At 58.6% G+C, this 14211-nt stretch overlaps 2 protein-coding genes across 3 annotated transcripts; both read left to right on the top strand.

Annotated features, from left to right (window-relative positions):
- Positions 1-382: 382 nt before the first annotated feature.
- On the top strand, positions 383-5128 carry POLR2G (RNA polymerase II subunit G). Its single transcript, XM_067543829.1, has 8 exons — positions 383-522; positions 935-1044; positions 1402-1561; positions 3145-3195; positions 3292-3357; positions 3617-3688; positions 4031-4064; positions 4335-5128. Exons 1-8 carry the CDS (start codon positions 511-513, stop codon positions 4346-4348), a joined length of 519 nt encoding a protein of 172 aa, XP_067399930.1. The 5' UTR covers positions 383-510; the 3' UTR covers positions 4349-5128.
- A 535-nt stretch (positions 5129-5663) lies between these two features.
- On the top strand, positions 5664-13440 carry EEF1G (eukaryotic translation elongation factor 1 gamma). Of its 2 annotated transcripts, none has more exons than XM_067543826.1 (10): positions 5664-5778; positions 6948-7106; positions 7890-7953; positions 8473-8615; positions 10008-10151; positions 10448-10577; positions 11016-11202; positions 12152-12324; positions 12461-12585; positions 13118-13440. In XM_067543826.1, the coding sequence occupies exons 1-10, from the start codon at positions 5764-5766 to the stop codon at positions 13274-13276; spliced, it is 1299 nt and encodes a 432-aa protein (XP_067399927.1). In that variant the 5' UTR covers positions 5664-5763; the 3' UTR covers positions 13277-13440. The 2 variants fall into 2 exon arrangements, with proteins under 2 accessions (XP_067399927.1, XP_067399928.1); XM_067543827.1 differs by having other exon boundaries at positions 5766-5870.
- Positions 13441-14211: the final 771 nt, after the last annotated feature.

Raw genomic sequence — 14211 nt, 5'->3', positions numbered from 1 at the left:
GGGGCTGGCTGGAGACAGATGGGCGGGGGCGGGGCCGTGGAAGAATTGCAGGTTCGTGGGGGCGGGGCCGGGCTGCGGGGCGGGAGCTGCTGGCTCAGGCGCGTGGATTCGTCGCTTTCCAGAGTTTATTTTTGTACCTGACTGCCCAATAAAATGGGGTTTGGTGTGACTCGCCTCCTGTCAATTACCGCGCCCCGCCCTTCGTGCTGTCAATCACGGTCTCCGTCCAGCTCTCGGCCGCCAGAGCCCGCGCGCCCCCTGGCGTCCTCGGGCCACTCGGCAGCCGCTCGCTCGCTCTGCGGCGCCTTGCTACTATTCTAGGCGCCGCGTGTCGTGGCCGCAAGGAGCATGCGCAGTGCGCGCCCAAGCCCTGCGGGGAGGGGCTCTGTTTCATTGAGGGGCGGGGCTGCCGCGGGCCGGTGAGGCAGGAGCTCGTGAGGAGTGGGCGGGGCCTGCTGCGGCGGGTTCCTTCCGGTTCTGGCGCTGTCCTGGACCTGACCTGCTTGGAAGATGTTTTACCACGTGAGTGACGCGCCCCCCTGTCTCCGGACAATCCTCCCCGCTTGGGGGTCAGCTCCCCCTCCCCGCCCTCAAACCTCTTTCCAGGCATCAGTTGCTCTTCCCCCTCCTCCCAGGAGCAACCCTCTGGGTGCATCAGCTGCTGCGCTCTGCCCGCTGATGCGGGTTTCCGCCTGCATTGCTCCCTCTGCCCGGGGGGGCTTCCAGGACCCCAGCATCCACCATCCCCTGTGCCTCACGGGGAGCCCCCCGCCCAATTCAGGGGTCTCAGCAGCCACTGTTCCTTCTGCCCCATCGGGCACTGCTCATTCTGCCCTGAGGTGGGGGAGGGAGGGTTTGGCTTCTGGCTGCGCCCCTTCCCTCTCGGTGACAGGCCTCTCCTTTGCCCCCTCTCCCTTTTTTCCTGACCCCACAGATCTCCCTGGAGCACGAGATCCTTCTGCATCCGCGCTACTTCGGGCCCAATCTCCTCAACACTGTCAAGCAGAAGCTGTTCACGGAGGTGGAGGGGACCTGCACGGGCAAGTGAGTAGGGGCAGAACTGAGTGGGAGAACTGGAGGGTGGAGCCTGCGGGGGGGAGGGGGTGTTGGTTGGGAGGGAGGTAGCAAGAGACTGGGGATGATGGGAATGTGAGTGTGGAGGGAATGGAGGGATGGGGTGGGAGATCCAGGGCAGGTGCAGATGGATCAGGAAGGTATGGGGGGGGGGGGTTTTTGGAAAAAGAGGGGGGCTGCTGTTCTGGCGGGACCCTAGGATTCTAGCCCTGGGGCTGAGTGGGGGAAGCCCTCTCCGTAGTAGGACTTTGGAGTCCTGCTCTGTCTCTGGCTTGTTCCGTCTGCCCCGGCATGCTCTTAACAGAGCCGGTTCCCACCCTTCCCCAGGTACGGCTTTGTTATTGCAGTCACCACCATTGACAACATTGGTGCGGGTGTCATCCAGCCAGGCCGTGGCTTCGTGCTCTACCCCGTCAAGTACAAGGCCATTGTCTTCCGGCCCTTCAAGGGGGAGGTGGTGGATGCCGTGGTGACACAGGTCAACAAGGTAACACAGTACGGGGGAGGGAGAGGTGTGCGGATTCATGGAGTGTAAGGCCAGAAGGGACCATTAGATCATCTAGTCTGCCCCCCTGTATAACACAGGTGAGAGAACCTCACCCAGACACCCCTGCCCTGCATTGAATCCAGTGACTTGAGGCTTTCGGAGACTCAGGGCGAGTCCACACTACAGAGTTTTGTTGATAAAAGTCAGCTTTTGTCAACAAAAAGTGGAGGTGGACACATTGAAATGCTCCTCCCGCCGATGTAACTCCCCTGCTATGCCGACATCATAAAGCCACCTCAGCGAGAGGTTGTATGTCGGTGTAGTTAGGGTGACACAATGGCAGTGTAGACACTGCGTTTTTTACATCGGCTGTTGGCTGTCTGGGCAGCTAGAGCCCAGATGCCCCCTGCACCACCGGAGAACTGAGCAGCTGGACCCTGCTCCCCAGGGGCGAGAAGCTCCAGACGGCTTCCCCCGGCTCCTGGAGGCGAACAGGGAGGGGAGAAGCCCTGGACAGCTTCCCCTGGCTCCCAGCAGGGAACAGGGAGTGGCAGGAGGCAGCCCGCCAGGAGCCTGTGGGGCAGCTGGGTTCCCCACAGGGAGCTGCCAGTGGAGCTGAGAGATCAGGCTCTCAGCTCCTCACACTGCCCTTGTTAAGTCAGTGGAAGTGCTCTTGGTGAGGATGCACACCAGCGACCCAAGTAGGGCAGTGTGGACATCTGCCACTGCAGTAATTAATGTGGTGGCTGTAAGCTGACCTAACATAGATCGACTTCGACAAGGCCTAAATTGTTGGATATCCCAGGCAGAGAATAGGAGAGACCAAGTGGCCACCAATGTCTGAGCGCCCTGCAGTGGCAGGGAATTGATTTGGCAAGACATGCCTAGATGATCCTAGCAAGCGACCCTCGCACCATGCTGCAGAGGAAGGCAAAAAGCTCTGAAGGTGTCTATCAATCTGACTAGGGGAAAATTCCTACCTGGACCACAGTCTGGTGATCTGAGCATTTGAGCACGCTGTCCCAGCCAGGCAATTAGAAAGAGGATTCTCTGGATCACCTCAGAGCATTGGCCCACCACACCCAGTGTTCCATCTCCAGCTGCGGCTGATCTCTGATGCTTCAGAGGAAGGTGCAGAGGAGGGAACCAGCCCAGATTGTGCACTGGGAGGAAAATGTTCCTTCCTGACCTCTGCAGACGACTGGCTAAAGATCTGAAGCATGAGATTAGATTATAGTCATTATCATGATGTTGAGCTACAAGGGTTGTGAGCAATGCAAACAATCCTGGTTTCCTTAAGGCCCATGAAGGAAGGGGATAAACGGGGATTCATGGAGCTAAGCCAGGGGTTTGGGTTCCTGGCTTGGGACCGTGGGGCATCTCCTGTGCCGAGTGTCTAGAAGCCCCAGAGTAGATCTGGGAGGGATGTGCGAGGGTTCTTTTTTCTCTGACTGGGGTGTCTAGATGCCAGGGTGTGATCAGGGGGTGTCTCTGGGCTGGAGGGGTGTGTGGCTGCTGATGGGGGAGTGGGACTAGCCCCCATGTCTACATGCTAATGGAATCACTGCTTCCGCTTCCCACAGGTTGGCCTCTTCACTGAGATCGGGCCCATGTCCTGCTTCATATCTCGCCACGTAAGCAGGGTGCTGGGGAGGGCAGCTTGGGGAGCAGGTCTAGGTGGGGTGATGTTTGGGGAGCTCCTCCCTCACTGACCCGTGTTCTCTTCTCAGTCCATTCCCTCCGAGATGGAGTTCGACCCAAACTCCAACCCTCCCTGCTACAAGACAGTGGATGAGGTAAGTCCCAGGTGGATGGTGCCTCGTGGGAAGATTGGGGTGTAATGAGGTTGTCTGGAGAGGAAGAAAAACCCAGCTGGAGGCAGGGGAGACTCCTGGAGCAGGCTCAGGGGTGAAGGGGGAGAATTTTGCTTCCTCCATATCAGATACACTTTACTTGTTAGAGTTAAGCTTAGCTCTGTATTCAGCCTTTTCTGCCTCTCTCTGAGAAGGGGGAAAGCTCATAAATGGGTCTCACGCTAGTGCCGCATGTCTCTAGGACATCGTGATCCAGCAGGATGATGAGATCCGGCTGAAAATCGTGGGGACCAGAGTGGACAAGAATGACATTGTGAGTCTTTGGTGCCTCCTTCAAATGTGCTTTGTGCTTGCTGTGTGTGTGCATGTGCAGATCCCCAGCTGTCCGCAAGGAACAGGGCAGGAGCACCTGGCTAATCCAGTCCCAGTCTCTCCCAGTTGTAGGGAGCAAGGCAGGAGGGCCGGCTGTGCAGGGAGCTCCCGACAGCTCCTAGCCTGGGCATTGTAGGGAGTGGGGCAGGAGGGCTGGCTCATTCATTCCTAGCCTCTCCCAGAAAGTGATGCTGGGATGCTGGGGGCTAACAGTGGTGTGCAGGCAGGGGATGACTCACATGGTCTCTTTGCTGGGGCACTAATCTCTCTGTTTGGTTTGCAGTTTGCCATCGGCTCCCTCATGGATGATTATCTAGGTGAGTGTCCTCTTTGGTGGTGGGGGAGTAATCAGATGGGCTGGGCTGACTGAGTTCACATTGGGCTTGGGTGGAGCTTTTACTCCAGAACATTTCTGCAGTGTTGGCTCTTGCATTAGAAGTGTGCACTCTCCGTCTCTGCCATAGAGCACCTGACACATCCCCTGGGAACGGCATGGGCTCAGAGGGGGGAAGGGGCTGAGCTGCACCCCCGGGGGTCAGGGCTCTAGCTGCTCTTGGTTTCAACCTCCCTCTGTGTTTCTCACTCAGGTCTTGTGAGCTGAAATATGAATCCCTTTTTCTCGGTGCCTACCTGGCCTCCAGTTGGAAAGCATTCGAGCTGCACCCAAGCGAGACCTACTCTCTGCACCTCCTGCTGTATTTATAGTGTATGGATCCACTGTCTTCCTCCCAGCAGCTAGGAAGGGGCGGGTGGGCAGCTGATGAACCAGACCTTCCTCCTTCACCGCCAATAAAAGTTCCTTTGTTTTAATAAAGCAGCATTTTGTTTCTCACTCCTCAGAGCAGAGCCAGCTGGCTTGGCTGGTGCTCATGGCTCTTTTTCCTTAGCGGGAAGGGGGCTGCCCTGCTCTCTAGCACCCCTGCTACTTGTACCTCAGCTTTTCATGTGGGTAACAAGGAAGGCACAGACATGCTTCCAGCTGCTGTTTAGATTATGCCATGTGACCTGTTGCACAGCTGCCAGTGTATCTTTCCCCAAGGCCTTTGCTACTGCTACTGTCTGTATTCTGGCTGTGCCAAGCAGGGCAGGGCACCTGCTGTATCGGGCTGTATGCACACAAGGCAGTCCCTGTCCCGTCAGCACTTACGCTCTAAAAGGCAAGATGGACACACATACAGGCAGACCACAGACCAGTACTGAGGGCTGGGATGTTATAATCCAGGGACAGGGAAATAGGGCTTTCCGCTAAGTCAGTACCTGGATCGTGGGTCATGCACGCATGGCCTTGGCTAACTTACGTGTCCCACATACAGCTCTCATCAACCTGCCCCAATGATCACTGTGATCTCTCTCTGCTGCAGGGGTAGGGGCTGCCCAGCAAGGACAGGAGGGGTGGCAGTGGGGCCAGGCAAGGTGCAGGGTGGGGGGCCAGCCCTGGTGCTGGGTAAGATCCTGCATGGCCGAGAGTGCAGGGTCCAAGCACACACCATAGAGCCAGCAGTGGGGTCTCCTAGTCCTGCCCCCCAGGCAGATCAGGGCTGCCGGCTGGCCCCCACCCCCGCCAGTGCAGCCCCCTGGGACCTTTTATCGCCAGGTGCACAAAAGGGGCCCCTGGGGGTATCAATAGGGAGGGGCCCAATGCTGAGCTGTGGGGTGGGGTGGGGGCACCCGTGTGGGAGGAGCCAAACTGGGGGGAGGGGCTTGAGGGGCACGGCATGTGAGTTAACGCGGCCTGCGACTGAGGAGCCGCCCGCACCTGGTCGGAGTTCTCAATCAATTCGGCTGTCGTCCCACTGCGCACGCGCGGAGCTGCGCCCGTCCCTCCGCACGTGACCCAGTGACGTCTCTCCTGTCGCGCGTCTATGGCCCCGCCTCCTTCGTGACGCCCTATAAAGGCGCTGGTCAGTGGTCTCATGTCGTGCTGTGACTGGGTGCGCGGCGTTTCGCTTTGTGGCTCTTTCCCCGCTGCTTTACGGCGGTCTCGCCCCAGACTCCTCCCTTTCTCTGCTCGCTAAGATGGCGGCGGCCGGGGTGAGTGTGTCGCCTCTGAGGGGTCCCCGCCCCTCTGCTGGGCAATCCGTCTCCATCCGCTCCTGGGCGGCCTGCTGGGACCTGGGGGAATGGTAGTGCTGGGGCGGAAGTGGGCTCGTCTCCCTGAGGGTGGTATTAGTGGGGGGCGCCCTTGGGGGGGCCTGGCTGGGGGGCCCGCTGGGGCTGACCCGCGAGTCGAGACCCCTCCAAGGCAGTGGTGGGGGAGCTTAGCTGGTGAAGGAGAGGTGGGGGGCTGGAGCTGGGGGGGCGGGTGAGTGGCAAAGGAGCCTACAGCTGGGGGAGACGGCCCCAGGGACCTGTGGGGATTGACTGGGAGGGGAGACAACTTGGTGGGCATCCTGAGAGTCGTGTCCCCCTATGAGGAGGACGTTGGGGAGGTCTCTGCCTTGTAGACACTATTTCTTGGAGAGGAGGTGGCTGTTTTAAGATTAAGGTATTGGAGGGAGGGGGGTTGTGGTGTTGCTGGGGTATGGGAGAGGAGTCTTTATGGGTGTATGGGGCGGGTCCTTGGAGGAGACCTCTGCTTTTGGATTCTCCTCTTCTTGCATCTCCCTTGGCTAGGATAGCTCTTCTCCAGCCAAGGGATGGGGTGTTTTGGCTTAGGAGTCTGCCCCCACCCAACTGATCAATGGTTGGGGGTTGGCCCAAGGTGATGGGTCTGTACAGAGAGAGAGGGCTTTCTGGTGCACGATGAAGCTGGCAGTGAAGATGACAGTGGATGGTGGTGTCTGGAGTGCTTGCCGCTGAGGTGGTAGCGGCCTCTGTGTATGTACAGGGGACCAGGAAGCAAAGGGAGCATTTGATCTGGGGTGAGGAGAAATGCTGGGATATGGGTGGAAATAAGAGTGGCTGTGAGAAATGGTGACATCCCTGAACTGGTGAGGGGACCTGTGAGGGGTGGATGAAAGGAGCCACTGTGAATCGGAGGGGGGGTGGGTAGCCAGGGGTGACTATGGCAGATGAAGGGGCAAAGGAGCTGGGTCATTCTGAGTGAATAACGAGGGTTGGTAAAATCAGGGTGGTGGGAGCTCTGTTTAATGAGGAGGTGGTGACAGAGGAGTCAGTGAAGGGAGGTGAACAAGAAGATTGGGATCTTTGTGATCTGATCCTGTGTTTTGCATCCATTGTTCATTTTCTGTGTTCTACAGACTCTCTACACCTACCCTGAGAACTGGAGGGCATTTAAAGCCCTCATTGCTGCCCAGTACAGCGGGACTAAGATCAGGGTCCTCTCCACCCCACCCCAGTTCCACTTTGGGCAAACCAACAAGACCCCTGAGTTCCTGAAGAAATTCCCCCTTGGGAAGGTGAGTAATATTGATGCACAGACTTCCTTATATTGAGTGAGGAGCAGGCTTGGGCAGTGGATATTTCTAGGGGCAGTGCCAGGTTTGCAGAAATGAGTCATTCAAATTAAAGAAACAGAAGTCCTGTGGGGTCACTCCGTCCTTCCCTCTTGCCTCCATGTGTTAGGTATTTGGTGGCTGGAGAGGCTTGGTCTGGTAGGGGGCAGGCCAGCTGCAAAGTGTGCTGCATTGCATCTCCTGGTGTGGAAGGGAATGTTGGTAGCTAAGAGTGTGTAGGAGCTGCTCATGTCACCTTACCCCTTGGGTGGCCCACAGGAGACAGCTGTGCACTGACTGCTCACGGTATTTGGGAGATGAGGTGTGAAAGGATGAGCCCTGAAGGGTCCTTGTAAGGCATGCTTCCCCTGTAGCCTGCCTCCCTGCTGCTAGCACTGCAGCCTTTGGGTTGGTGGATGCAGGACAGCCAGGGATGGGTGACTGTGGGGGAAGGAACCAGCAGAGGACTCCCTTGGTGCCTGCTGGAGGGCATGAATTCCTCCCTTCTTGCCACCCTGTGATTTCCTGGCAGCGGGGTAGGCCATCTGAGAGCTGCTGCTGTGGAGTGCTAGGTGACAGCAGGCCTGAGATGCCCTTTGGGCCCAAGAGAAATTGGCAGCCCATCAGCTGAGAACTGGCTGCGTTCTGAGGGCTGGTGGAGTTAGCAAATGTGGCTGCGGTGATGCCACGCAGGCTGGTGAAAACCTTGATTGCTCAGTAAAGGGTGAAATGTTGCTTGCTTTTTAGGTTCCTGCTTTTGAAGGGGACGATGGGTTCTGCGTGTTTGAGAGTAACGCCATCGCTCACTATGGTAATGGACAGGGGCAGCCACCAGCACCTGTTGGAATGGAGGGCTGGGTGGGAAGCTTCATGGGAAGAGCATACCCTGTCCAGCTTGCACTTGGCAGTGCTGATGCTGTAAAGCTGGGGTGTCCCCACCCCACTGAGCAGCTCCTGCCTGTGCTGCTGTCAGTGTGGGGCTTAGTGGAGGAAGCAGTGCACTGGCCAGCTCCTTATTGTGTTCAACATACCCACAGTTGGGTCACTGTCTGCCGACTTGCTAGTCCCATTTTCTTGGGGGCTGGGCTTGGCTCTCCCCGTTGCTGGCTCTGCCTTCCCTTTCCCTGATGGCAGCCCCACTCATAGGGCAGGTAGTGCTGCTGCCGGGTGTGGGGTGGGAGGGAGGGGGGAGCCCAGATGTTGGAGTCTCTGTTGTGGGGGAGGGTACGTCTGGGATGGGAAGGGGGACTCTGCATTGGGTGGACAGGGCTTGGCTGGGGGGAGGGGGGTGTCTGCCCATCCCAGTGACCAACTGGCTCTCTGGTTCTAGTCAGTAACGAGGAGCTGCGAGGATCCACAGAGGAGACAGCTGCCCAGATCATCCAGTGGGTTAGCTTTGCTGACAGCGACATTGTTCCTCCTGCCAGCACCTGGGTTTTCCCTACACTGGGCATCATGCACTACAACAAGCAGGTCAGTGGGGGCTGGGACAGGTAGCTCCTGCTGGAGTTGGTGAACAGTCACAGCCCCAGGACCAGGTGGGCTCCTTGCTGCCCTCGGTGCCCCATGTGTACAGAGCAGAACTGACAGTGGGAGCCCTGAAAGTTTCTGCCCCTGATACTGCTGCTCACTAACATCCCGTCCTGGAGGATCAAAGGGGGCCTTGCTACTTAGTTCCTGGCTGTGAAGCAGGGTTGGGATTTTAGGGGTACACACCACTAGCTACATTACGGTAATGCTCAGTGACCTGTCCATTGGGGTGATGCAGATGCATGGGGCCATAGTCTATGCCCACCATTCCAGCATCTCTCCAAGGGCCGGGGGGTGAGAGCTTGGCCTGAAATCTCTGAGGAGAGGCTGCAGCTGTTGAGGTGTCCCTGACCTCTCTGCCATCCGCAGCTAAAAGAATGGATGCTTCTTCCAGCTGGCTGGGTGCTAAGCTCGTCAGCCGCTCTGTCTGGTCTGCTATGGTGCAGTGGAAGCCTCTGGCTGGCTAGGTAGTGCAGTGAATCTCCTGGCATGGCTTCCCCTGTCTCATGCAGATGAGCCCATGCCAAGGAGAGTCTCTCTGGACTGCCTCTCTGCTCTGAGATGTGCCACTGGAGCCTCTACAGCTGGGAAGGCAAATCACCTGCTCCAAGGCTGCAGTTTGAGAGGAGGTGTCGGCCCTGTTGCCTCTTCCCTGAGGGTCTGGAGGCGCCATGAATACAGGGCTCTGTGTGGTAGCCTGTAGACCTGTGCAGTCCAGTGAGAGCAGCTTCTCTCTGCCCTCTTTCTGCTCAGACTGAGATGAGTGGGGGGCAGGAAGGCCCACGCTGAGTTGATGATGAGCTTCTGACTCCCCTGCTGGGATTCTGATCAGGAAACTGCCCCATGGCCCCACTTGGCCCAAGGCTGCTTGTCTGAGACATGCTCCAGCTTTGGGCATTGGGTCCCATCCCACCTTGGGATCCCATTCTTTTCTTGCTGCTGCTTCTTTCCCAGCTTGGCACCATCTCCTGCCAGCTGTGGGTGGAGGAAGGGAGCTGATGCCTGCGATTGAGAGCTTGTGCATCTCTCTGCACTTTGGCCTGGGAGTTCAGAGGTCTTACAGGATGGGCAGGAAGGGATTAGCCTCCTAGACAGGAAAGGACTCTCCCGAAGTCAGTGGTCGAGCTGGGCTTATATCCCAGGAGACCTGGCTCCTCTGCTCTAACCACTGCACTGCACCTGTCCTATTTTTTCCATGGTTTCCTGGGGATGCTGAATAGGGGAGGGTGTTGGTGAAGATGTTTCTTGTATGCAGTGGCACAGTGTATAGTAGCTGTGTGAGCATCTGTCTGTCCCCTGCCTCAGTGGGGCTGACCTGGTCTTCTTGATCTCCAGGCCACAGAGTATGCAAAGGAGGAGGTGAAGCGGATCCTGGGCATCCTGGACTCTCACCTGAAGACCCAGACCTTCTTGGTTGGGGAGCGTGTCACGCTGGCTGACATCACTGTCGTGTGCACCCTCCTCTGGCTCTACAAGCAGGTGCAAGGGGGATCGGTGCTCTGCCGCCTGAGGCTCCATGTCAGGAGGATTTGGTTCTGGGCTGTAGCTTCCCTCCAGAGTTCCTGCTGTCCTGGGGGCTGTAGCTGTAGTCCCATGTGGTGTGGGAGGGTGGGGCATTGAGGGGGCTGGGATTCCAGTGTGGCTGCAAAGGCTTGGGGAGCGGCTGCCTGCCGCTGGGGCAGGGGTAGATGCCCAGGAACCCCCTCTTCGGGTCTGTGTCCTGAGCCATGGGTGGGGCTGGCTCCAACTGTGCTGATCTCTGACCCCCTGTCCAGGTGCTGGAGCCGTCCTTCCGACAGCCCTACAGCAACGCCAACCGCTGGTTCATGACCTGCATCAACCAGCCACAGTTCAAGGCTGTGCTGGGTGAGGTGAAGCTGTGTGAGAAGATGGCTCAGTTTGATGGTGAGCAGCTCCCCGGGCAGGGCACTGGGGCACTGCCCTGGTGATGTCAGCCCTTGCCCTGTTGTGAAGTGATGTAGAGAACAACTTGAGGTGGGGGGGAAGGGTGGTAAATCCTGCTTGCTAACTCTCTGGGGTGACTGCTGTGATCTGTGTACCCTGATCTATTGGCTTCTTCCCCCTATGGGGTCTCCCAGGCTTCAGTCTGCCTCGCTCTGGTTCTGGGGGCTACTCCACCCTGGGTGCAAGAGGAGATGCCACATTTATAGGAAGCAATCAGAAGTCCTAGCAGGGAGCCATGGCTCTGGGCCTGCTCTTGTTCTGGGCTAACAGTAATTGGATTCCTGCTATTGCTAAGTCTCAAGGTAGTCTGCCAGGGTCTCTTACAGGGTGTGAGAGACCTGGCCACCCCCCATAGGCTCCTTCCTCCCCTTGCTGCAGCCAAGAAGTTTGCCGAGAACCAGCCGAAGAAAGACATCCCAAAGAAGGAGAAGCCGACCAAGGAGGAGAAGAAGCAGGAGAAGAAAGAGGAGAGGAAGTCGGAGCCTGAGGAGGAGCTGGATGAGTGTGATCAGGCCCTGGCTGCTGAGCCGAAGTCCAAGGACCCATTTGCTCACCTGCCCAAGAGGTGCTCACCTGTTCAGCTGCCTGGCACTGGGCTGGGCCAGCCCTGGCTGGTGGGGGCTCCTGTGGGGGGGAGGGGAGATGGGCCAGATCCAGGTGGCACAACACTGGTTGGGCTCAGTGCAGGGTGCACACAGGACTCCCCCATAGCAGCTGACTGCACTAATCTGGCTCCTCTGCTGCTGGTGGGCTGGGTGCTGGGAGGGGCCAGTTCCTATGCTCTGCTCCCCTTCTCCTCTGGCCTCTCTGGGCAAGCTGCCATCAGCTCTTGTTTTCGCCAGACAGTGGGGAGGCAGCCAGCCCCCTCCTGCTGCTCTGGGAGGGCCTCTGGATGGGAAAGGGCAGAGTGGCCTTTCCAGAACAAACAGGAGTTGGTTTTTGGTGGGAGCAGGGTCCTGCCCCTCCCTGCCTTGTGGAGGGATGGCATTCCTTCCCCTCCCCACCCCTTCCCTCGGCCTGTAGGGGGAGGGAAGCAGCCTGTGTTGGGACCTAGCCTGAAATCAGACTCCCCTTGCTCCTGGCTTCTCTGCTGCCTCCCCTGGCCACCAGGGGGCAGTGGCTGCACACTGGCAGGCAGGGCCTCAGTGCTGCTGAGCTGGAGTCGCCCCAGTCCCATGCCCTGCTGCATGCCTGGGATAGCTTCATTTGCTGCTGCTGTGGGTGGCTGGGCCCCTGGTCCCTACTGGGACGTGGAGCACGTGGCCAGAGACATGGGAGCCGGCCCTCCTCAGTGCCCTTCATTGCTCTTGGCCATGGGCACTGGCTGAGCTGGGAGGCGAGCTGTACACGGTCCTGGCCCCTGAACAGGTCAGTGATGGCTGCCTGGCCCCCCAGCCCAAACACCTTGGAGTCACTGCTAGGCAGGAGTTGGAACAGAGCCAGCCTTTCTGGGAGGTGGCTGGGGTGAGGGCAGCTGCCCCCCTGCCTGTCTAATGGAGCCACTCTGCCCCCAGCCCCTTCATCATGGATGAGTTCAAGCGGAAGTACTCCAACGAGGACACGCTGACGGTGGCACTGCCCTACTTTTGGGAGCACTTTGACAAGGACGGTTGGTCCATCTGGTACGCTCAGTACCGCTTCCCTGAGGAGCTGAGCCAGACCTTCATGAGCTGCAACCTCATCACAGGTCCGAGCCCGGTGCCCCTTCCCTTCCTTCCTGGGGCTTGGCCAGACTCTCCCAACAGTATGTGGGGCTGGTCTGGCTCTGGTCCCGCTCGGGGGTGCGGTGTGGCAGTGACCATTCTTCCTCCTCTTCCCACCAGGCATGTTCCAGCGCCTGGACAAGCTGCGGAAGAACGCTTTCGCCAGCGTCATCCTCTTCGGCACTAACAATGACAGCACCATCTCTGGTGTCTGGGTCTTCCGTGGCCAGGAACTGGCCTTCCCGGTGAGGCTCTGTGTGGGCTGTGTGTGCAGGGCATCTGTCTATACCCCACTAGCTGCTGCTCCCCTCGGGTGAGCTGTGTCTCTGGACCCTGGAAACAGGTCAATGTTCCTGGTGCAGCAGCAGCTTGGGAATCTTCTGGCTGCCCCCAGGCATTAGCTAATGTCTCTAGGCAAAGGAGGCAGCCTGCTCTCGTGGACCTCTCTGAGCAGTTGGCCAGTGACAAGAGCAAAGGGTGGCCCTTACCGGCTCTGGGGTTGCTCAAATCTGCCAGCCCCCCTTACTGTGGGAGCAGCTTGTGGTGGCTGCTGAGTGCCAAGAGAGTGACTGGTCCATGTGGAAAGCGAAGCCTGGTGTGAATGCTGGGCTGTGAGGGAGGGGCCTGGTATCTGCAGCTGAGTAAGCCCTGCCCTGTGAAGGGGGGACTCCAGCACTAGTGGAGGGAGAAGGGAGTGGCTGCGCTTGGTGCGGTGACGGGGGTGTAGAGGATGGCCCCTTGCGTGCCCACTGCTGACCCCTTCCCCTCTGTTCCCAGCTGAGCCCTGACTGGCAGGTGGATTATGAGTCCTACACCTGGAGGAAGCTGGATGCGGACAGCGAGGAGTGCAAGACCCTAATCAAGGAGTATTTCATGTGGGAGGGCGAATTCAAACACATCGGCAAAGCCTTCAACCAGGGCAAGATCTTCAAGTGAGGACGCTGCCTTCCCGCCAGCTGGGACCGCACTGACTGGCTAGGGAGGGACACCAGCCTCCCTGCAGCAGCCAGTGGGAGCATGGGCTGCTGAGAACTTCACTGGGGGCTGAACATCAGCAGCCTAGATTAGTGACACGAAAAATAAACCCCCACACGCTGGTATCCTGGGGTCTGTCGTTCCTGGGCAGGGGGCTGTGTGGCTGGCTGGAGGTCTGCTGGTGTTCCTCAGGTGTCCTGGGACTTGCTGAGGGCCTGTTTGGAGGGTGCTAGGTGAGGGGCATCAGGTGGGTTGTATGCAGTTGGATAGGACTCCATTTATCTCTCCCCTTTTGCAGGGACAGACAGTGAGTCTCCTGTGGGGGAGGACAGGAAATCTTGCTAGCAAGGGGGCAGCCGCTGTGGGGCAGGTCTGGGCTCTTGCTGTGGGCTCGATGGGTGCTTTGGCTGAGGTATGAGGGGGATGGTGTTGGCCTTTGTTGCCATCTGGACCAGCTGTAGCAGGAAGATGCTCTGGGTGTGGAGTGCTGCATAGTCCTCTCTGCCCAGCAAATGGCCCAGCTCCCTGGTGCTGAAGCTTCCCCAAGGGGCTGCGCCTGCCCTGGCAGAGCCTTTCGTTTCGGAGGGGCAGGGTGTTGTGCTCCCTCAGAGGTGGGTCGTGTGGGTGTCTGCTGGGGCTGGAATGGGAGCCCAGGGCTGCTGGCTCTGGGTGCTGTCTTTAACAATGCCTGCAGCAAGCTGCTGTTCCTCCTTCCTGCTAAAGGTGCTGGGGCCCATTCAACCTCCCCTTGCCCCCCAGCCAGCAGCTGGGAAGGGTAAACAGGTGAGCAGTGGTCTGTCAGCACAGCACAAAGGAGGGGGGGGCGCTGGCCTCTGGCAGAACCATCTCCCTTTCATTGTGCGGAGAGGCTGAGCCCCAGGCCCCAGATCAATATT

The sequence above is a fragment of the Emydura macquarii genome, unplaced genomic scaffold, assembly GCF_026122565.2.
Source record: "Emydura macquarii macquarii isolate MOO-44397 ecotype Brisbane River unplaced genomic scaffold, CSIRO-AGI_Emac_v2 contig_968, whole genome shotgun sequence".
NCBI classification, from domain to species: Eukaryota; Metazoa; Chordata; order Testudines; family Chelidae; genus Emydura; species Emydura macquarii.
This window is presented reverse-complemented; position numbering and strand designations above follow the sequence as displayed.

What these genes read in the sequence shown, in the direction of transcription:
- POLR2G (XM_067543829.1), top strand. An exon ending in CCTGCTTCATATCTCGCCAC is followed by an intron (nt 3,196 to 3,291) that starts GTAAGCAGGGTG and finishes TTCTCTTCTCAG; the next exon opens with TCCATTCCCTCCGAGATGGA. An exon ending in GAGTGGACAAGAATGACATT is followed by an intron (nt 3,689 to 4,030) that starts GTGAGTCTTTGG and finishes TTTGGTTTGCAG; the next exon opens with TTTGCCATCGGCTCCCTCAT.
- EEF1G (XM_067543826.1), top strand. An exon ending in TTTGCTCACCTGCCCAAGAG is followed by an intron (nt 11,203 to 12,151) that starts GTGCTCACCTGT and finishes CTCTGCCCCCAG; the next exon opens with CCCCTTCATCATGGATGAGT. An exon ending in GCCAGGAACTGGCCTTCCCG is followed by an intron (nt 12,586 to 13,117) that starts GTGAGGCTCTGT and finishes CTCTGTTCCCAG; the next exon opens with CTGAGCCCTGACTGGCAGGT.